The 22,197-nt window shown below is 38.2% G+C and overlaps 1 protein-coding gene across 1 annotated transcript; it reads right to left on the bottom strand.

The window, feature by feature from the left end:
- Positions 1–19,362: 19,362 nt before the first annotated feature.
- LOC129237168 (dynein regulatory complex subunit 6-like) lies at positions 19,363–21,699 on the bottom strand. The gene is made up of 5 exons (XM_054871676.1): positions 21,306–21,699; positions 21,093–21,235; positions 20,395–21,035; positions 19,601–20,316; positions 19,363–19,527 (listed from the first exon to the last, which is right to left on the bottom strand). Exons 1-5 carry the CDS (start codon positions 21,444–21,446, stop codon positions 19,363–19,365), a joined length of 1,806 nt encoding a protein of 601 aa, XP_054727651.1. The 5' UTR covers positions 21,447–21,699.
- Between the last annotated feature and the right edge of the window lie 498 nt (positions 21,700–22,197).

Raw genomic sequence — 22,197 nt, 5'->3', positions numbered from 1 at the left:
TTATATTATTTGTACGTCACAGGGCAGCACTACAGAACTTAGAAAAAGAAAAAATTGCCTTCGATGCTTTACGGAAGTAAAACAACTGTAATGATGGATATTAAAACTGAGCAAAAAGTGCTTGAAGATCTGCGCTGCAGCCATTGGAGAAACGTATATGCATAGCTCGAGCGAATGTTGCCGCGGCAATAAAAAGTAGAGACAAGTGGGTTTTATTTCAATTTATTGGCGCAGTGATCTAGAATTAATTATGAAATGCAATTGTTAAGCAATGGCAAGAAAGACAACAAACAAATATACAAACGATCGTCCACTTGCAGTGCCTAACTCGCAGTTTGGTAGAAGAATACATGTAGGTATTGCATTCCGTTATTCAATGGCGCAGTTGTACGCCATCTGGACTCAATTTTGCAACTGTAAAATTCGTTAATCTCCTATCTATGTACGAGCATGGCGTTGCCACAATTGCATATAATTTTGTATTGACCAGAAAGACGCGTCCTCTCTGCAGCTGTAGGCTGTTGCAATTCATATTTGCTGCTGCTGTAATTTTTCAGTACAATTTTTCCCGGAATAAAGTCATCAGTGGCATTGAAAACTTGAGAAGTGGCTATTGAAGCGGCGCGACAGCGACAAGACGGAGTTATAAATTATAAGTGCCATTCATTTGAGCGGAAATTGTTTCAACACACTCACACAAACTTAGGTATACTCGTATTTACTATACTTCGAATTTCTCAATGAAGAAGAGCTAACTGATGCTGTAATCAAGCGCCTGGAGCCTGCTTTCAAGGTTACAGAGTTCACTAGACCAACTTTAAGATATTTTATTCAGATTTCCGCTGATGTTCGTAGCGGTTTCATTCACCTTTTATTATACAAAAATCTTCTAAATAAAGCACATTTTCATAGTCGTATGCCTCGTCGTTTTTATATCAACAAATGTTTAATCTTTCTTATAGAAAGAGATACATATAGTGTTTACTTGTGAAAATTAAAAAATAATAACAAAAGTTAATTCAAAAGTTCTAACATTTCCTGGCTGCCTTTGCGATAGCGTGCCCCGTTTTCCAATACTTTTTTTTGTGTTTTTTTAAAGGATTTTTAAATCAAAATGTCAGAAACATCTCAAAGGTGCAATCACAGCAATGCTAATATATTTGGAATGCGCTTCCAATAATACTATAACAATCCTCAAACCATGCAGGCTAAACAAAGCAAGGACGGCGTTCAGGCGAATGCACTAAACTGCGAATATTCAGCTCATTTGTGAAGTCAGTACTGTTTTACGGAAGCGAAACATGGTTGGTCTCCAACACCAGCACACAGAGGCTACAATCTTTCGTCAACAAATGTCTACGCATCATTTGTAGAATATTCCGGCCGAACACCATTAGCAACGACAAGCTGTGGAGATCACTGAATGAGGAGCCCATATCATGGCAAATCAAACGCAGAAAGTGGCGATGGATAGGTTACACACATTGAGAAAACCACCAGATAGCATCACGAGAATAGCACTGGACTAGAACTCGCAAGGTAGCATAGGGCGCGGTCAGCCAAAGATCACTTGGCGTAGGTCATGTTGAGCGAACTAATACATGTCGACATCACATGTGACGGTGCAAAAAAAACAACCCAGAATCGCGTACGATTGAAGAGTCTTGTCGAGGCCCTATGCTCCCGAGCAGAGTAAACAAGGACTATAACTTCTGGTAGAGCCGCGATTATGTCCGAATACACAAAACGTATCTGCGTTCTGGTTCCTCTCCTGCGGGCTTGTGAAGGCTATACACCGTCGATAATCCCAATTTCTCTAGTCTAGAATAGAAGAGACTTCGGAAAAGTTGCAATAGTGTTATATTAACCCACTACCATCATGTCTTCTGTGCGACATTGTAGTTAGTGTTTTACTCAAAAGCTTGCTCGATATAGCTTGATAGCTTCGCGGTGACCTATTGAAATCGCCGAATTGGCTGGCAACATGATTATCGAGGTTGGCTCGCTGAATATCGATTATGGCACGGGCTGTGTGGCAAAGTACGCCAATCTGCTGAAACCAAAGATCGTCCAAACTGATGGTTTCATTTTCTGGCACAAAAATCGTTTATCATTACTCTGAAGTTCCGGTGGCCGAAAAGAGGTTTGCAGTAGCATTTTCATGGCCATTTATGCCACCCTTTCTTGTTATTCTTTAACCGCCTTATCACTATTTTTGCCTCGGCATGGTCGAATAGCGGAACGACAGTCCCGTATTGGGATCTTTACATTCTCTGTGACAAGTTAAGTGTTCCCTACTTAAGTGTGTTCTCTACTTAAGCATGCTCTGGATGTTAGTCACGAGATCACTGTCTTTGTTCTTACAGTAAAACGCCCCGGTCTTGAAAGCTTCTGAAAACCGCCAAACTTTCTGGTACAATTTTCGGGTGTTGTTCCTATTGGCCAGCATCTCAAGCTCTTTGCACTCCCGTATTTAGGCCTCTCGTTTTTTCTTTCAGATAATACGTCTCATTTCCTTTTCAGCTCCCGGTAGTGTTCCCATATATCTCGAATAAAGAGCAGTATCGTTCGGTAATTCACTCTTTGTTTTCTTCTTCTTCAATTAATTGTCAGCCCGAAGTGTGCTGTGATTGCTTACGGTGACAACAAGCGGAATCGTCTGTTAACTTCGAATCAGTATTTGGATCAATTTAAGGGGGGAGCCTGCTTTAGAGGCTTCAAAAAATCGATTTTTTCGTGGATTTTTTTGGGAAGGAAAGAAGTATTCGATTGAAACGAAACTTTCAGGTTTTATTGCTATATATTTCAGCAGTCTTCTCAAATTTTTTCATTAAAATGTATGTCATATTATGTCTGCTACAAGCATTTTGCCGAGGCGCCTCGAGTGTGCATGTGTCAAGGCGGCGGGAAAGATGCAGGTTGCAATTTTCATCTGAAAACAAAAAACCCAAATCGACGCTTGCTCACAGTTTCTTCTGTAACCCCGAAAATATTTTGAATTTGCTTCTGAAATTTTGAGGACACATTCTTGGATAGTTTGGGAAGACATTTATGCAAAAACAATAAATTGATTTTTTGAAGCCTCTAAGGTTCTAAGGCCCCCTTAAGCGAGATGCGAAGGAATTTTTACAACGAGTTGTCACCGTTGATGAAAACTGGATTCATCATTACACACCAGAAGCTAAGCAACAATCGAAACAATGGATTTCTCCCGGTGAATCTGCTCCACAGGAGACGAGCACAGTCTCATCGGCCGAAAAAGTCAATGAGACGATTTTTTGGGATGCGAACGGCGTCATCCTCATGGATTTTTTAGAAAAAGGAAGAACGATTACTGGACAATGGTGTCCAGCCGCAAAAAATTCAAGGAGTCACAGCCGCATTTGACGAAAAAGAAGGTGCTGTTTCACCACAATAACGCACCAGGAAAATTCATCCGGAGTTGTCGCCGCCAAGCTGCATGAATTGTGTTATGAATTGCTGCCGCACCCCCCGTATTCACCTGATCTGGCTCCCTGCGACTTTTTCTTGTTCCCTAACATGAATGAATGGCGCACAGGGAAAAATTATTTCAAACGAGGAAGTCATCGCCTAGACAGAGGCGTATATTGGAGAGGGGCTAAAAAATAGTCGGAGCGCAGAAGAAAAAATTTAACACTAACACGAGTACTTTGTAAACCCCTTCGTAATCATGAAAAAAGGTTACCGCTGCATTGGAAATAAAAAAAAAATGGAAAGAATTGGATGAGCTTGAAACTGTCAACGACTGGTGCAGCGTCAATGATAATATAAAGGAGCCTTAGAGTTAGTCAGTGCTTAATGTTATACCAAAGGAATTTACGAAAACGTTTTTATGTAATTTATGCAAAACAGAGCCGAATTTCACACTCACTTTCTTGCAGGGAAGTATTTTACCTATCTAATAGTTAGCCTCTAGCATCAAAAGGAGCGATTTCTACTCGCAAAAAATGAATGAAAAAGCAACTGTCGTTCGCTTGCATCTTTATTATTTTACTTTTAAGAAAAAAGGTGGCTGGCTGCGATGGAGAAAAAATGTGCAGCAAGCAGCCAAGAGAGTTGTTAAGCGAGCGGCAATGCCGTGATCCATTGCGAAAGTGACAACAAGCAATAAAGTGCTGCACGGGGAAGAAGAAAGCAGCCTTTAGTAGCGCGCACTGCAGACATGCACGTTTTGGCAAATGGGTTTTTAATTACACCATTCGATGGATACTGGAATTTATAGGTGCAATAATGATCTCATTCGTCATTTGAAGAAACGCATACACCGCAAGTCGCCTTTCACTAACCATCGCCGTAATGTCTTAGTAACTTTTTATGAGACTGCAAGCTTTCTATGTGCATCAAGTAACAGTGTTTTGCTTTATGGTTATTTTAAGGGTGGTGGTAATTTCATTAATTGTTTTGATATTTGGGAACAATTTGGGAAGTTGGAATTTAAGATCTTGTTTAAATAAATAATTATGTTTTAGTATCAGACCGGCTAATATCCGTATTTGTTGCCCATATTTTACTGACCAAACTATTCAAAAAGTAAATCAACTGTTCACTAATCCGCGTGAAAACCGTCTGTTACACTCAGAATTTGATCAGAATTAACGGTGCCGGCAAACCCGATTAACGCCGCCGTCTGTCTAGGTTATAAGTTCATTACAGTGAAAGGATGATGAAGTTCGCGCGCTGCTTTAACACTATTGCTGCAATTATGAAACAATTATAAAAAGTGCTAAAATCACGGAAAAATTCTGCACCCTAAAGCTGTTAATAATAGTAAAGCATAATTCAAAATGTAAAGATTGGTTTAAAGGGATTACAAAAACGTCGCCAGCTGCACTTAGCGAATTGGCCTTTTTATGCATTTGTTGTAGGAAACAGCAGTAGGAACAGCAGTGGCGGCAGCCACAACCACGCCTGCTTGTAATAAACACATCAAAATGTAAGAAAGCAAAATCGAAATCGCAGTGGCTGAGGTGGCTAAGCAATCCTTCCTTTCTTCCTTCCACCTATTGCTGCTCATAATTCACTGTCAATTTCGCTGCGATGGCAATGGATGAAAATCAAACCATATAATTAAAGGTGTAAAACCGCATCCATTATTATTGTGGCACACTTTGCGCCTGCTATCGTTGCGGTAAGTGTATTCAAAGGGCACTCGCAGCAAGGATCTGTTGCGTAAACGTGAATTGCCTGTGGCCAGGTATATAAAACATTAGCACTAGACGATTAAAAACATTAGCAGCGATATTAAAGTCAGAATTAACTATTTGTGAGCTTTTGGTTAGAGTTTATTTTTTTTTTTTGAAGGCATTCCAATGCATTAAAGGCGTATAACTTTTTGGGCAACAGATAGAGTGTAAATTAATGTGGAAAAGGGCGGAAATGGTAATTAAATAAATTTTCCCCGATTACTGCAAGAGTCACCATATACATAGATGGTCTGTCAGTCCTTTTTCTATTGTCGACATAACCAGTTTCTTGAAATCTTTCCATCAACCTTTGCATTTTCAACTCATTCGGACGAATTTTTCAACAAAAAAAAATTACGAATTTGGAGATATTTTGTTTTTAAAGATCGACCATTTCATAAAATTTCAATAATTTCAACGGGTTCTATCGTGAGAAATTTTTTATCTGTCTGCTTGATAAATATTAAATATGACATAAAACAAAGGTACCGTCTCGGAATTATTAACTACTGACATCTAGGCGTCATTTTTAAAATATCCTTTTTTGTTTCGTAAAATTGCTTAGTCAGTCTTGCTTCTTGCGCTCCACCACTTGTTCGCAAAGGAGATTCTCCATCGGATTTCACGGTGTCACTACAGTATAACAAAATGAAAACTAATTTGAATCATTGGGGTCCCGTTGTATTTTTCTGATAGGCTGTGGAAAATAAGAAGACAGTTATTTGACCAAATATTTGTATCAGAAAATTGTTTAATTGTCTGCGATTTCCCATTTTATATGAAATTCTCAGATATTATGGCAAAAACCACATGCGAAATCATCAAATTATTTTCTACTTTTATAAATCTTATAGGGTTCGGCACTGAAAGTGTGACCAATTAAAAAGGCCATACATTTATTTTGCTAATTTACTTTTGTTCAAATCAAAGTAAAAAATGTGTGAAAATCATACAAAATAAGAATCAATTTACTTTTGCTCGATATGACCAACTTTTGCCTTGACTATGGCCTTGAGATGGTCCAATGAATCGCAAGCTGCCTGAATATGACTTGCACGTATTTTGGTCCACACGTGTACAATGACATTTTTCAGCGCCTCGAGACTGGTGAATCTTTTAGTTTGGGCTTTGGTCGCCAAAATGACCCAAAGAGATTAATCCATCAGATTCGAGTCTGGTGAATTTCAGAGCCATTGTGTGGGCATTAGGAAGTTCGCAACGTTGTTTTTTAGGCATTTTTGGTTCACTCGAGCTTTGTGAGACGGTGCCGAGTCCTGTTGAAACGTCCATGGTCTGCCATCGAAATGTTTTTCGGCCTTCACATAAACGGCTTCAAAGCAACCTCCAGAATACTGTCCCGATAATATTTTGCATTTACCTTGACGCCAGACTCCATGAAAACGATTGGAGAGCGCCTATCTGCGGTTACAGCGGCCCAAACCATTATCTATGGCGGGTGCTGCCTCCTGGTGGCCAATCAATTACTCAAATTCTCGTATGAATGGTCGGTCAAATGAACCCCATCGTTTTGCGAGTTTACGAATGGCCCAATTTGAAAAATTTTCTCGTCAGAAAACACAATGTTCGGATATTGACCACTTTCGGCCAAGCGAAGCAACTCCTTTGCTCTCTCAAGTCTGACTTGTTGCTGCTTTGGTGTGAGATCATGCGCCTTTTGGACTGAAATCATTGAAGTGTTTCGATGTTTAAGTTAGTTGCAGTGCATCAAAGTTGAATGTCATATGTCCTTATCGGTTTCAAGATAGCTGAGTAATGTGAGAACCTTCTTCCGAGAGAAACATGAAAATTTCGATTAAGTAGCCAATAGAGGCTTCGGAGTTTCATTTCTATCGCCTTACGTTTGATGAAGATATAGGTTTAGGAAATAATTACATTATTGAGCTTAATGGGTGCGCACGTTTTTCGATTTAGTTTGAATGTGACTTGGGAAGATTTTGTTTCGTTTGGCTTAATGCGCCACTCATTCAACCAATGAGGTTTTTTATCAAGTCTGTTTTGAGGAATTAAGTATTTTCTTAATCCTGTTAATTATTTTTTCCGAGTGAAAAACAATGTGTGGATTTGTTCACGCACCAAGTAGAAGAGGGTGCAATGTATTTTCGCAACTTTATTTATAGTATCAAATCTGCAAAGCAGGCACTGTTAGCTTAACGAAAAATACAGATAGAAAAACAAATATGATTACAATATTATATGTATGTACATGCTTATTTTTGGTACGGTTACAGAGATCGGATGTTTCTACTGTTATTTTATAAGGAATGCCTGTAGGTATAACAAAGAAAGAACGCCTGTAGGAATAATAAAAATAATTTTCTATAACTTAAACTAAATGGGGGTTTCCTTTTTAATGGATTATTGTGCTAGGGTTGGCCTTTTTACATTTTTTGTTGCTTTCCATAGAGAGTAGTCAGTGGTAGAGGTTGCATCAAGTTTGTTAAAGAGATAATTTTGGAGCTGCGAGTTGTGTTCGTTGAGTGTTTTTTTGCCCTCAGGGTGTCTGCTTCTTTGCCATGCGTTTCTTGCTTGTCGTTTTTCCTTCAATTTTCTTTTTTATCTCAAGAGACATTGTGTGGTGAGGTTCAATTTCGTGATGGTTGCCAATAGTTCGCCAACTTTTGAGGTAGAGAGACGGGATCCCTAATGAGTGTGTTTATGTTATAGTCTCCTCTAGCTAGAAACCTGTTTCCAAGGATTTTAAAGAATTTTTCATACTCCTTTGTATTGATAGCATGCTTGGGTGGGGTATACACTGATGAGATTTTGATAGGGTCATTCGAACTCTCCTCAACTATACTTGTGGCTTGAATAGCTTCTGTGCAAAAAGAGTTTATGTTGTATTGCTTCATATTAATTTTTATGAAAATAGCAGAGTCGGCATGTGCTTTTTTATCAGGGTGCATTGTATGATACAGCTTGTAATTTGGGATTCGAAAGTAGCTTTTATCGGTAAAGTGAGTTTCAGCGATCAGGAGAATATCTATGTCGTGCGATTTGAGCAGAGTTTTGAGTTCCAATATATGTTTTGATATGCCATTGGCATACCAGAAGAGAATATTTATGGATTTGAAGGTCTTAATTTTTGAGTCGTGAGAGTAACGAGCAGATTCATCATTGATGAGACTTGTTGCAAGATCATTTCTCGCTAAGTTAAACACAAAAGTAAGATTTAAATTGTTAACCTACAGGGTAGGCCATATAGCGTTTACTTTTTGAACCACCTATTTTTTGAGAATGGTAACAGAAATGACATGTCAAATGTGTTCATAATTTACTTAAAGGTTTGACATTTACGAAATTGGACGCTATACGTTTGAACAAAATTGGGAAATATTGAAAACCTCTTTTCAATGTGGTGAGTCTTCTTCTTCTTTTCTGATTTTCACATCGGTGGCTACGTCAATAAGCAAAATTGTCAGATTATCGGGCTCAGAAAATCCACACGTTACTGTAGAGAAGCAAATGTATACACAACGAGTCACTGTTTGGTGCGGTTTTTGGTCTGGCGGCATCATCGGGCCATTTTTTTGAAAATGAGCGAGGAGCCGCGGTTACAGTAAATGGCGAGCGTTACCGTGACATGCTCAACGAGTTGTTTCCAAAAATTGAAGAGGATGACATGGACGACATTTGGTTTCAACAGGACGGTGTAACTTGTCACACTGCCAAAGTTACACTCGAACTTTTGTCTACCGTTTTTGAAAACCGAATAATCAGCCGAAATTCCGATATCAATTGGCCGCCTCGGAGCTGTGATTTAAGCTCGTTGGACTATTTTTTGTGGGGAGCCGTTAAGGACAAATGCTATGCGAACCATCCAGAGACGATTGATGCTTTAAAACACGAAACCGAAGTTGCCATTCATGAAATTGGAGCCCAAACAATCGAAAATAAGCTTTAAAAATTGGGTTGATCGAATGGCCTACTGTAAAGCCAGTCGTGGCAGTCATTTGAACGATATTATTTTTCATTCATAAATGAGAATGTTCAGTCTTCAAAATAAAAAAAAAGTTTGAAAAAATATTGATTCGTTTTTTTTTATAGCCGATTCAAAAAGAAAATTTTACATGGCCCACCCTATATAAATTACAATATCAAGAGTTTGGAACCAAAAGTTTTGTATAGAGTTTACAGATTTTAGTCAATTTCCTGCAGCACACTTAAAGTGCGGTTTTTCGTTTCGCACCCGACTTTCTAATTATTTGATAGCTCATGAAAAGTTGACTTTCTTAAAATGTAAGAAACTGCCCCAAACTTTTATTATTATCAATTCTCCGTCGTAAGTTTTTCGTCTGATTATTGGAGCATATACTATAACGTTTGTTTTGTGAGTGAACAAAAAACAAAAAAAAAAAAAATTATAAATACATATATATTTCGCGCCTTCAACATTTCTTACATCATTTTTAACACCCAGCGGCCCAGCTGCCAAGTGTTGTCTCAGCAACAATGTCGCGTAAACATGTTTTCCAACGCCCGCTTTGACTGAGTAAGTGCCTACTAGGTAGAAATATATCTCTACTGTCCGGCCACTTGCTGCTGCTCAGCAACTTGATTTATGTTCTACACGACACCCGCTGCTCGAGCCATCAACAACGAATGCCCAAAGGCTGTTGGCTACTTCCTTAATCAGCTTTTTAAAACTTCCTTTCGCTGGGCCGTAAGTAGGAGTACTTGCACAAATGTACACACACACTCACACACACACATTCAAGATAGTCAGCACATATACGGGTATGTATGTGCTTAAGCGACATACATATAAACATACATACATCCATGCGTATGGTAGCTAGTCGAGATTGCTTTCTTGCCACCTTTCTTAGTTACTGCGGCATTGTCAGCATACTTGCCGCACAACATTTGCGCTATTTAAAATGCAAATTGAGGATCAGAACTTTAATGTGGCACAATCACTTAGAGCAACACACACTAGTGGTGCATGCACAGCTACAGCCATGGCTACATGCCACATTTGCGTCGCCTTGACTGCATTTTTCCACTTACATACACACTGAAACTGAATACGACAGGCAGCCGGCGTTCTTCTGGCATCGCAGCGAACATTTACATTTACATAGAAATGTTATTAACGTCATTAGTGTGGCATTTGTATCGCATTGCTCACCAAGCGGACGAGATTTCCGACAGCCACGACCATAGCTAGACGGTGGAGTTGCGCGTAATACCAACAAATCAAGCGCTGAAATTTACCTTTGCGCATGCGCAGCCTCTCATTTTCACTGCACGTAGATAAAAAGAGTACTCGCTTGTGCTTCTACGAGTGGCAGGCGACGCAAATGCCATTTTCCATTTGTTCACATCAACAAAGGAAATTTAATTAAAGTTGCCACACGGCAGATTTAGAAGGAATTACATAAGTGCAGCAAATGTTTGGTTGGCCGTTGTCAGGTGGCTGGTGGGAGTGTATCAGCTTTGTTTGAATTTTTTTTTTGTTTTTTGACATAAATTTCTTTGTTCTACAGACTAAGCCAACAGGTGTTGAGTTGGTGATAAATCACTGTGTTTACGGGAATTTACTTTTAAATTGGTAGAAAAGTATTAAAATGAAATGACGTCGTTAAGCAGCCTATTCAACGCCATAAAAGCTGGGACGGATCTCACCGAGTCATACAAAGTCAGGTGCAAAGAAAAATCTCGCTAGCTACTAATAATTTCATTTATCCAGCTGCAATAAGATTTGATGTTGCCCCCGCAAAATGGTTGCCCACAGCGAGTTTCCAAACTGGGTGCTACCGAACGGTAGTCACGCACCAACCCATTCGGCTAAAGAGTCCACTTCATGAATGTAGCTATCGCAAAACGACTCGTGGTAGTGTTCAGTTTTATCCAAAGAATTTTCTATCGGGCAATGCCCGGTTAAAACTCAACGCACACAAAATTTGTGACTTTGTTAACCTTACAAGCTTGTTCCGTGCTGCTCTGACCAGAAGCACCTTACTATTATCAATTTAGGTATTACATAATAATTCTTGTGCTTCATATAGAAAAGAGCATTCCAGATAGCTACGGGGATCCCCAACATCTCTTTAAACAGAGAGTGATGCTCTTGATTGCTTCCTACATTTCAGATTATTTTTTCCTTAATGGTTCTTAAACTATTGAAGAGGGCAATCTGCATGGTGAAGGCATCTTCCTCCGATTGGGGCGCATTCAGTGATCTACAAACCCAAATTAAAAAGTTTCTATCAAGCTTCTGGATCTTGCTCGTTCTCCCTTGCAGGAATGTGAAAAGGGAAAGATCCGCTTGGGGAGAATGAAGAGCTTTCCGTGAAAAACTTTTCTGAAAACCAGCATCTGAATCTTTCCCATTCTCCCTTGAATGAATGTGAAAAGGGAGAATGGAGAGCTTTCCGCGAAAATCTTTCCATCCAGCATCTGAATCTTACCCATTCTTCCTTGAAGGAATGTGATCTTTCCCTTGGGGAGAAGGGAGAGCTTTTCGTGAAAAACTTTTCCACAAAACTTTCCATTCCGCTTCTGGATCCTGCACATTCTCGCTTGAAGGAATGTGAAAAGGGGAAAACTCCGCCGACACTCAAAGTCAATCTAAACTGTCTGTCTGTTGTAGTGGGTATGAGCTAAAAATTTCTAGAGGCAACAGAAGTGTATGTTACATGGTGATATAGTACTTTTGAAGTAAATCACCAATTCCATAAGCGCGGCTCTTACCATTCTTTACCAACGAATTTCACAATTCGAGTCGGTAGTTTTCAACAGTCTTGTGAAATTATTTATTTTGGAAAGTAGTATAGCTGGCACCCCAGTACCTCAATAAAGCAACAGTTTCCTTGGTAAAAGATGGGTTTTTTCGCCTAGAGTTCTAATTTGGATTTATAGTATACTAGCAAACCCGGCCCCCTTCGCTGGGCACACTAAAATAGAATAGATATGGTTTAGAACAGAAAATATATGGTTTTCATATTATTTATTTCTTTATTCTTTATTCAAGCGCTTTGGCATAAACAATATTTTTTGTTTTTCTATTTGTTTTTGAGTAAATATAAAATATAAATTGAAAATCAGGAAAAAAGAAGATTGTTTTTAAATTTCAAATCAACGCATATAAATAAACAATCGTCTTTTTTCCTGATCATCCATGAATTTTTCGTTTCAATTTATATGTTTTATTAAGCATTGGAGCTTTTTTAACCATTATCCATTTATATTTTTCAAAAAAAAAAAAAACGAAAAAAATTGTTTTTTCCACGAACACATAATTTCATTCGGATTTCACATTAAATTCTAAAATTTCGTAAGAAATTATTCACTGTTCCAAAATCCACTCTAAAAAAATTCACAAACAATTTTTACATGTTGCACTTACGTCTTTTCCGTATGGCATCCAAATCAGAAAGAAATATTGACACATTGTAACTCACACTGTCAATTTGACAGTTCAGTTCCGCCCCAAGCGTTAAAAAAGTAAGCGACATTATGGCTGGCTCAAAAGAACGCTGTACCCGTTGCCACTGCTCCGAATTACAACCAAACTTTACGAAACCCAATTTCAATACTTACTTAACAATGTGCATAAGTTTGGTTTAATTCGGTGCAAAGACACGGCGGGTCCACGTTTTGGCATATATTTCGAGACCCTAGTCATCAATAGGTATGAAAATTACCCCGTATTAAAGCACTTATCAACAGCTTTCATTTGATACCCATATTGTACATACACGTCCGAAAGTTACCCGGGTCCACATTTTGACCTATATCTCGAGACCCCAGTCACGTAGCGGCATGAAAAATACTCTGTACTAAGGCATTCACCAACAGCTTCCATTTGATACCCATATTGTACATACACGTCCGAAGGTTACCCGGGTCCACGTTTTGACCTATATCTCGAGACCCTATCTACCAATAGGTATTCAAACTATACGGAAATCATCTTCAGTACCTACTTAACAATGTGTGTAAGTTTGGTTTAATTCGGTGCAAAGACACGGCGGGTCCACGTTTTGGCATATATTTCGAGACCCTAGTCATCAATAGATATAAAAATTACCCCATATTAAAGCACTTATCAACAGCTTTCATTTGATACCCATATTGTACATACACAACCAAAGGTTACCCGGGTCCACGTTTTGACCTATATCTCGAGACCCCAGTCACGTAGCGGCATGAAAAATACTCTGTACTAAAGCATTCACCAACAGCTTCAATTTGATACCCATATTGTACATACACATCCGAAGGTTATCCGGGTCCACGTTTTGACCTATATCTCGAGCCCTATCCACCAATAGGTATCCGAACTATACGGAAACCATCTCCAATACCTTCTTAACAATGTGTGTAAGTTTGGTTTAATTCGGTGCAGACACGGCCGGTTAGCGAACACACACAAAAAGTTGACTTTATTTTATGTATAAGATTTTTTTCAGTTTGTGTCCGAAAAATCCAAATATCTAACGGAACCCTATTTTTTTCCAAAATAAAATGTAATCCATGTTACTCGTGGATAATGTAGTTTTCGAATGGTGAAAGAATTTTTAAAATCGGTCCAGTAGTTTTTGAGCCTATTCGTTACAAACAAACAAACAAACAAACAAAGTTTTCCTCTTTATAATATTAGTATAGATTACTTATTAGCCAATTCTGCTGTATGGAGTTCTTGACTCTGGAACTCGTTGGAGAGGAGGTCATCGGTGGAGGAAGCCCAAAGATCGACTTTTATCACTGTAGTATCTATGGACATAGCAGGCAAAGCTGTCACTGTACGTGCCCCAATCCGATTGAAAGGCTTTGGTTACAGGCTTGACCTCACTTACGGACATTCAAGTATTCGCAGAAACTTTGAGCTCATCCCCGTGGTGACTAATCAATGCACATCCCCGCTTGGTCTAAGCGAGATATTCTCCACTCACATTCAAGGGAAGAGCAGACGGGATACCGCATTTGAAGAAAGTGCCTGGTTAACCTTTTCACGGATGGCTTGTAGTTAGATGGAAGGATTGCTGAAGAGGCAGCTGATTGGCTGCTTCCTTGTGTATTCATCTTAAGGGATGTAAATATCTATTCCTACAGCCGAGCGGCAATTAGAGCCCTGAGCTTGATGATAGTTTACTCGATATTGATCGGAGAATGCTTTCCTTCTCTTTCGATCGCATCCGAATTCTTTAATATTAAGCTCACTGGGTACCTGTTCACAGACACATTGCAGGTAGATGTGGGGTGAACGAGTTTCTAATAATTATTAGAAGACCTATTGCCATTCTATGAAAAATCTGAAGCATTGTTGAGTGCTTGGCTGACCTTCTCCTCCGATTTTGTTTTTCAAGCGAAGGAACCTACCTCTTGTGCGACCTTTGAACGTTCGAAAGGTTGACGATAATATTTTTCATGGCAAAAATGCACCCGATGGTTAGCCAATGCTTGACAGGGAGCGACCGAATGGTAGCTCACACAAAGACTCTCTCGGTTCGTCTCATGCTAATTCAGTAACAATATACAGGGTCCAGCACTCGAAGTGGAACCACTTGTAAAGAATACTTCGGAAGGTCATTTAGCCAACTAACAGACAGTTGATTACACTTAGAGTGCCGGACCCTGTAAACTATACAACGTATTAGAATAGAATAAAGAGCTGATTAAGTTTTGCTTGAAAAAATACGACTCTCGACTAAACTAAAAGGCAAAGGTGAGTCTTGGAAAATTGAACAAAGGTAACTTGATAATGTTCGGTTCCCGAATAGAGAATTTAATTATATGGATGGTTTCCAAAAGGTGGAGTTTTATGCCGAAGGCTTTGGTGTTGTACGCGCGTGGGGTGCAATGACCTCGATATGCCATCGATCCTTAAATTTGTCTCTCGAGAGATCAATAACCACTGCAGAGGTTGGTGGGGTACCAATTGATAAAAGTAAATCGGATGATAATGATTCAGCTGATGATAAAAAAAGTCTGATGCAAGCATGAATTAGTGGGCATTATGTGAGAAATGAGCATTCACCGATTTCGTCCATCAAAGTAAGTGCTCTGATTTAATTTCGCCTAAGTAGCTAAATTTATTCTCGAGTTATATCTTGGTAGTATGTCAATTCCCCCCAAATCGAATCGAAAAAAAGCAACCAGTGCAAATAAAGACCTTTACCCATCCCTATCATCGCCAATCACCAAAACTGTTAACCAAAATGATCCAAAATTCATCATTATAAAATCCTCTGAAGAAAACCACAAAATTTCCAAGTATAGTGTGTTCGCCAAAAAGAAAGCCCCGGAATAAGTACAGAGTACAGATCTGTAAGCATTCTCAAGGACGGCAGCTTATTAGTACTTACAACATCGAAAAAGGTGGCTGAAAACTTCATGAAATGTAAATCTAATGTAATCTTGGTGGCTTATGCCCAATATCTGTGTTCCTCCACGAATCACTTAACACGTGTAAAGGTACCATTTATGACAAAAACCTAGCCGAAACCGATGAAAAAGAAATTATCGAAGGACTTAAATCGCAAGGAGTCGTAGATGTCTACAAGTTTACCAAAAAAGTAAATGGAAATCCAATGAAAACAGGACGAATGGTTCTTACATTTGACCTTTATAAAGTCCCCCAAGATATCGACGTTGCATGGTATTCCCTAAAAGTAGAAGAACATTTCCCAACATCAATGCGTTGTCGTAATTGTCAGCTTCTGGGTCATACCACTAAAAAATGCAACAACAACACCACCTGTGAGGTCTGCAAACTCCCTCCTCATACCCCTGAACTATTCCAACGCAAAATGTGCGCCAACTGCTTTGGGCCACACCCCGCTTCAGCTAGAGACTATCCTAAATACATTGAGCAAAAACAAATATTGAAAATTAAAACTCAAAATAAGTGTAACTTCAACGAAGGCAAGCGGCTATTCAAGCTACAAAACCCGTTTTCTCTCAATAGAAAACAAACGTATGCATCCGCAATAACCTCCGAACCTTCCCCTGTCCTACTACCCAGTAGAACCGCCGAAAATTCACCATCTTATCCTATCTCAAAAACAATAACTTCTGACACTTCTCATAACACAGCAAATAACATAAACACGAATAAGCCACCCGCACTCCCTTTACCCAAGCACTCACTCAACTCAGAAGATAATACCACAACACACTTCGCATCTCTCTCCCGCAACTTTCTTAAAAATAACAAAAGCACTACAGTAAAATAATCATCATCTCTCGTAACACAGCCGAACACAACTAGCTCACTCACTCCAACATCTCCCAGCATACCATCACATAACTTGAGCTCGTTTACAATAAACAACTCAGATATGAGTGCCCGGGCACACGCAGATCATACGCCTCACCTCAGTGCAAACTCTTTTAATAACTCAATCGGTAATCCAATTGATCACACGATTAAAAATACTAACCCCTTAGAAACTCTTTCTTACCAACTGCCCGATGACTACATGAATTATGTACATTATCAACTCCACTCTACATCAGTCTCTCAGGTTCAAGTTGATGATATAGAAATAGATCACGACGAGCCTACACTATGAGCTGTTTTCATTTAACAGATTTTATAGTGAATTGTAATTAATATTGTACATTATGGTCCTTAATATTCTACAATGGAATATTAAAGGATATCTCAACAACTACCAAGATTTAGAACTCTTAAAAAAAGATCGCAGACCCCACGTTATATGTATCCAGGAAACTCACCTTAAACACAATTACCTTCCACATCCACCAAAACAATACTCAGCGCATTTTCATAATTTCCCTCATATAACTAACGCTAAGCAAGGCTGTAGCATAGTAGTGCACAATAGTATCCCACATAAAATCTTAAATATCACCTCTAACATCTCAGCAGTTGCCGTAGAAGTTAATCTTCAATATCCGTTAACCATTGTATCTATATTAGGCCGGGTCGATTTGTGGGGATGCATATAATATGAAAATATTAGGTGTAACATTTGATTCCAAATATAACTTTAAGTATCATTGTTTTAATATTATATAAGGAACGCACTAGCTACCAGACTGAATATTATAAAATACCTATCCATAAAAAGAAAATCCGCCTTGTGTGAGATAAAGGAACTTGCAGAATTTCTCAAATTAAGTTTTCCCCACCAAAACTTACGCCAGCAAAAATCCCACCATGGGAACTTGACAGCAAGATATTTATCAATGAGTTGACACTCCACCACAAAGACAAGACATGTCAATCTAATTTTCAAAAGCTATACACTAGCATCGCTACTCCACTAAAGCAGGAAGGATGGAGCTTTCTGTTTACCGACGGGTCAAAACAAAAAGACGGTATATCATTTGCTGTTACAGATGAGAATGGTCTAACACAGTCCCAAGGATTACTACCACAATATGCAAACATATTTGACGCAGAACTACAGGGATTAATCTCGGCACTACAAATGGCCAAAGAAACCAAGAAATGCTACGTGATATGTACAGACAGTAAATCGGTATTCCTAGCTTCCCAAAAATTTCACATAAGAGACAGCCCATTACAATCGGTGCAACAACTACTTATGAGCGCATCACCAAAAATAAAACTGATGTGGATCCCATCTCACTCAGGCATCTTGGGCAATGAACAAGCAGACCTAGCTGCAAAATCCTCGTTAAAAGACTGTCTTCACGTCTTCATGCCATTTGATGTGAAGTCACTATAAACCTATTACTCTAACGCTCTACGGAAACATCTTATATTATACAAACCCTCTCGGTGCACAGATCAAACTTCCAACCAACACTTCAACATGGGCCAACAGATGCTTCATACGCCTCAGATTGGGGCACACACTTATAACGCATGAATATATTTTGCAATCGAAATCTCAACCCAAGTGCCACTTCTGCAACAATAACAACCTAACAATTCAGCATATTTTATCAGATTTCCCAAATCTTGACGCTCAACGCTCTCAAGCATTTCAAACACAGAACACACTCCCGCTAATCCTACGATACCCCTCAGAATCTAATATAAGACTAATTGTTAACTTTCTAAAAGATATTAAAATGTTTCACTTAATTTAAACCTTTAGAAATAAGTATTATAACCATATGACTAAGCCGATAGCCTTGGTAGCTTGTGCTTAAAAGTTATTTTGTAATTTTAATTATAGATAACAAATAAATATTAATAATAATACCCTTATTAAGATTTCAAATCATTCATATTTCATTAATTTTATATTTATTTCAAACAAAATTAGAGTTGCAAAATTGTTCGAAGACTTGATAGAAATTATAAATATATATTTATCGCTGCACAGTATGTAACGAACCAATTGAGTAAGCTGCTCCATCGGCGCCTGCTCAACATCGACCACCAGTATCTGTAGGTTATAAATGAAAACGGCATTTAAATTTGTTCATAAATACATTTCTCCGGGCGTGTGCCATATAGCTTAATGCTGCAAACAGTCACCGACGTAAGCGCACTCCCCTGTCAGCTGTTACGACAAAACTAATGAGAACCCCATGTAAATGAAAAATTATTTCCCTTCCGTATCGTAGATTTTATCGCAGGATTTTTGAAAATTCCTCTCAGGATTGCTTTTTCGACGCACAGTGTTGCCAAATAGAAATCAAATCGAAATCATTTACAAAATAAACTTGAAAAATTATAATATTTGTTAAAATAACTTAAAAACAATGTTGAATAATGTTAATTATAGATAAATTAACTATTTGCATTTGTTGGTTTTTGGCTTTGGTTTATTAAACAATGAAAAATTTTAACTAATATATATTAATATCGCAGATGTGTGAAAAAGTGTGTATGCAAAAATATCAATGGCAACATCGTGTCGATACAACCGAACACAAACACACACAAACCGATGTATTGCGTAATTATGTAACTAAAAGAACGCAGTTGTTCTCTACGGGATGAGTTTTGCTCAATTTTGTGCTCTCTAGGGGCTGCGGTAGGGGACTACGTACGTCCGGTGACTGTTCCAGCATAAGTCGACTTACGATAAAAATGAAATTATTTTTTTAATAGCGTGTACTATTTTAGTATTATCGTCACTACTTATATATTTTATTATAATTTTATTTTATAATTGTTTAAAATTAAATTAACTTATGCTACTATGTCATACGATTAGATGCAGACACAGATTTCATTGGAAAATTAATTACCGTCATTTTCTTCCATGTCCAAGGGACCAATCGATTCTTCAAAAAGCCAGCTGTCACAAGTTCCGTAAAGATCGTCTTCAGGATCGTCTTCAACAATTAATGGTTCGAACACTATTTTGATAAGTGACTCTTTCTTAGCCTCCATGTATTTCTGACACTGCATGAAAGGAAAAAGTTAAAAGATACGAAAATTACCGCTATTGTCAATAGTCAGTATTCTTCAAACACACCTCTGACATTCCATATTTATCTATAGATGTTCTGTATACAAAAAGAACGAACGGAAGTTGAGATCCGTCTTTACGGTCTTTTAATATATTTATGGCTTCTAAGACGAATTCACAAGTAATTTGTCTGCAATATTCTATATTTAAGTGACGCAGATGCTTGTAACTTCGCAACAGTTTTATCAGAGCTTCATTTGTTAAATTCCAACTGTTTCTGATAAACAGCTCTTCAAGTTGCTCTAATTGGTAAAGTTTTTGAAGCGCGTTAGCGTCGATTGCTTGATTATTTCCAAAATATATTGATTTCAGTTTTTTCAATTTTGATATGAAACTTATTTCTTGCGGATTGATTGAATTTTTGCCATAGATTTTTAAGGTTTCTAATTGCTGCGACTTATTTTCGACCAATTTGAAAAAAATCTGTGTATGGGATACCGAAAAAGATGTGTCGAGTAGCAATTCAATGTGTTTCAGTCGAGGTAATAATGATACATGCTCATATGGAAAATCTGGGCAAGATATTTTCAATATTTCGAGTTGCGGACAATGTTCTGCCATGCTGTCGTAAAAGATTGGCGATAGCCGTTCACAGCGCCGTATGTCAAGCGATTTTAAGTTTGGCATGGAACGGCACATTTCAATCAAATGGGAAGTTTTAATATTTTTACAACCACACAAATTTAAAACCTTCAGCTGCACCAACGATTTAATAAATTTGCCTGGAAACAAAGAAAATGTAAATATTTATGTATGTATTCATACTTTAAAGGCAAGTTTTTCGTCATAAGACGTTTTACCTGTTATCTCCCAGTTATCGGAGAGTGTCAGGCTCTCTAATTGAGTCAAATATTGCAGAGATTGTATTGAGAGGTCATGTAAATCGCAACTAGTTACATTTAACTCCCGTAATAGAGGGAAACTACGAAATAATTTCTTCAGACAATCGGGCTTTATTTCACAATAATATAATGTGATTCGTTTTAAGTTGACGCAGCACGTTCTAATAAGTTGTATAATGTGTTGACGATGTTTAAATGGTATACCGCCCGTCGTTTTTTCAATATTCTTGCCGGCGAAATGGAAGAAGTCGCGTATCTCCCAAAATGTCATTCCTAAGAGTTTACGAAATTCGAACCTTTTATATGCGCGCCTGGATAACATTTTGAATATTTCTTCAAAACGATTGCATACTCGCGCAAAACGTATTTGATCTCGTAGCCCCAATAGACCACAAATAATCTCTAAGCAATCATCATTTAGCGATAGCACATTCAGGACAGTAAAGTTCGTATCAACGTTCAAAGCTTCAGCTTTCCTTTGTTGGGCTCCACGTTTCTTTTGGCTATATGCCTTTTCGGCATCAGGCTGATTCCAACTATTGTCAGTTTTAACCTCAATAAATGAATATCGTATACAATGCATACATTTCTGCAGTACTCTAAATATTGTATGAGAAATCAGGAGGTATATTATAAAATAAACTCAAGTATTTTACCTGTAAGCACTTTCTGGTTCCACAAAGTTCACAAATCCTACGGTCGGCGAAAAACGACAACATCTCTCTTTCTCATCCACTAGTCGTAATTCCGAAATCACGCCAAACTTTGAAAAATAACGAAATATGTGGTCATCCTTCAACTGCAGCAACACATGATATTCAAAATTTAGAAAATTCCATTAAAAATAATAATAAAATTATAGCTCTTACCCATCTTGGAATGTTGTATACGATAATATTGTAAATCAATACGTTGTCCTCTGTGTACGCCTTTTTATCTGTCGTAAAAAACACCTCGCTGCTTCTAGGGTCATCAGGATCCAAATTTTCACCAGAGAGCACCAACGACATGATCTTATCCGCTCGGCAGTACCTACTAACGTATTTAACTCAATTCAAAAAAGTAATGACAACTTCTAGTTCGTTTTTTCAGCTGACACGATGAAACTAATGAGAGCCCCAGGTAAATGAAAAATCACCACCGTTCTGTAGTATTGTAGATCGTTGACTTGGGATTTTGGATTGTTTGCGTAGAAAAGTGTCGGCTGATTGCTCTCTCACCAGACAGTGCTGCCAAACAGTACATTTCGAAATCATTTACAAAATAAAATTAGAAAAATTATAATTTTTACAAAATAAAATTAAAAACAATTTTGAATAATGTTAATTATAGATAAATGAACTATTTGCATTCGTTGGTTTTTGGCTTTGGTTTATTAAACAATGAAAAATTGTAACTGATAACGCGGATGTGTGAAAAAGTGTGTATGCAAAAATATCAATGACAACACCGTGTCGATACAACCGAACACAAACACACACAAACCGATGTATTGCGTAATTGTGTAACTAAAAGAACGCAGTTGTTCACTACGGGATAAGTTTTGCTCAATTTTGTCTTCTCTATGGGTTGCGGTAAGGGACTACGATACGTTGGTCAGGGTGCGAACCATTAGCCTCAATGTATCTTACGCGTATTTGACATTGCATGGTGTGCGCTAACAGGTTCCGCGTGCTTTAACGCTTAAATAAATAAAACAACAAACGAAACTTAGGTAACCCTTCTGCTCCTGATACCTCCACTCACCATGCGCTAATCATT

This window comes from Anastrepha obliqua, chromosome 1, assembly GCF_027943255.1.
Source record: "Anastrepha obliqua isolate idAnaObli1 chromosome 1, idAnaObli1_1.0, whole genome shotgun sequence".
Taxonomy (NCBI): Eukaryota; Metazoa; Arthropoda; class Insecta; order Diptera; family Tephritidae; genus Anastrepha; species Anastrepha obliqua.
Note: the sequence above shows the minus strand (reverse complement) of the source record. Positions and strands in the feature narration are given on the sequence as shown.

Coding starts and splice junctions, on each gene's coding strand:
- LOC129237168 (XM_054871676.1), bottom strand. CDS start 21,446: ATGTCGTTGGTGCTCTCTGGTGAAAATTTGGATCCTGATGACCCTAGA. Junction 21,236..21,305: donor TATACAACATTCCAAGATGG/GTAAGAGCTATA, acceptor GTGTTGCTGCAG/TTGAAGGATGACCACATATT. Junction 19,528..19,600: donor ATAAATATGGAATGTCAGAG/GTGTGTTTGAAG, acceptor CCTTTCATGCAG/TGTCAGAAATACATGGAGGC.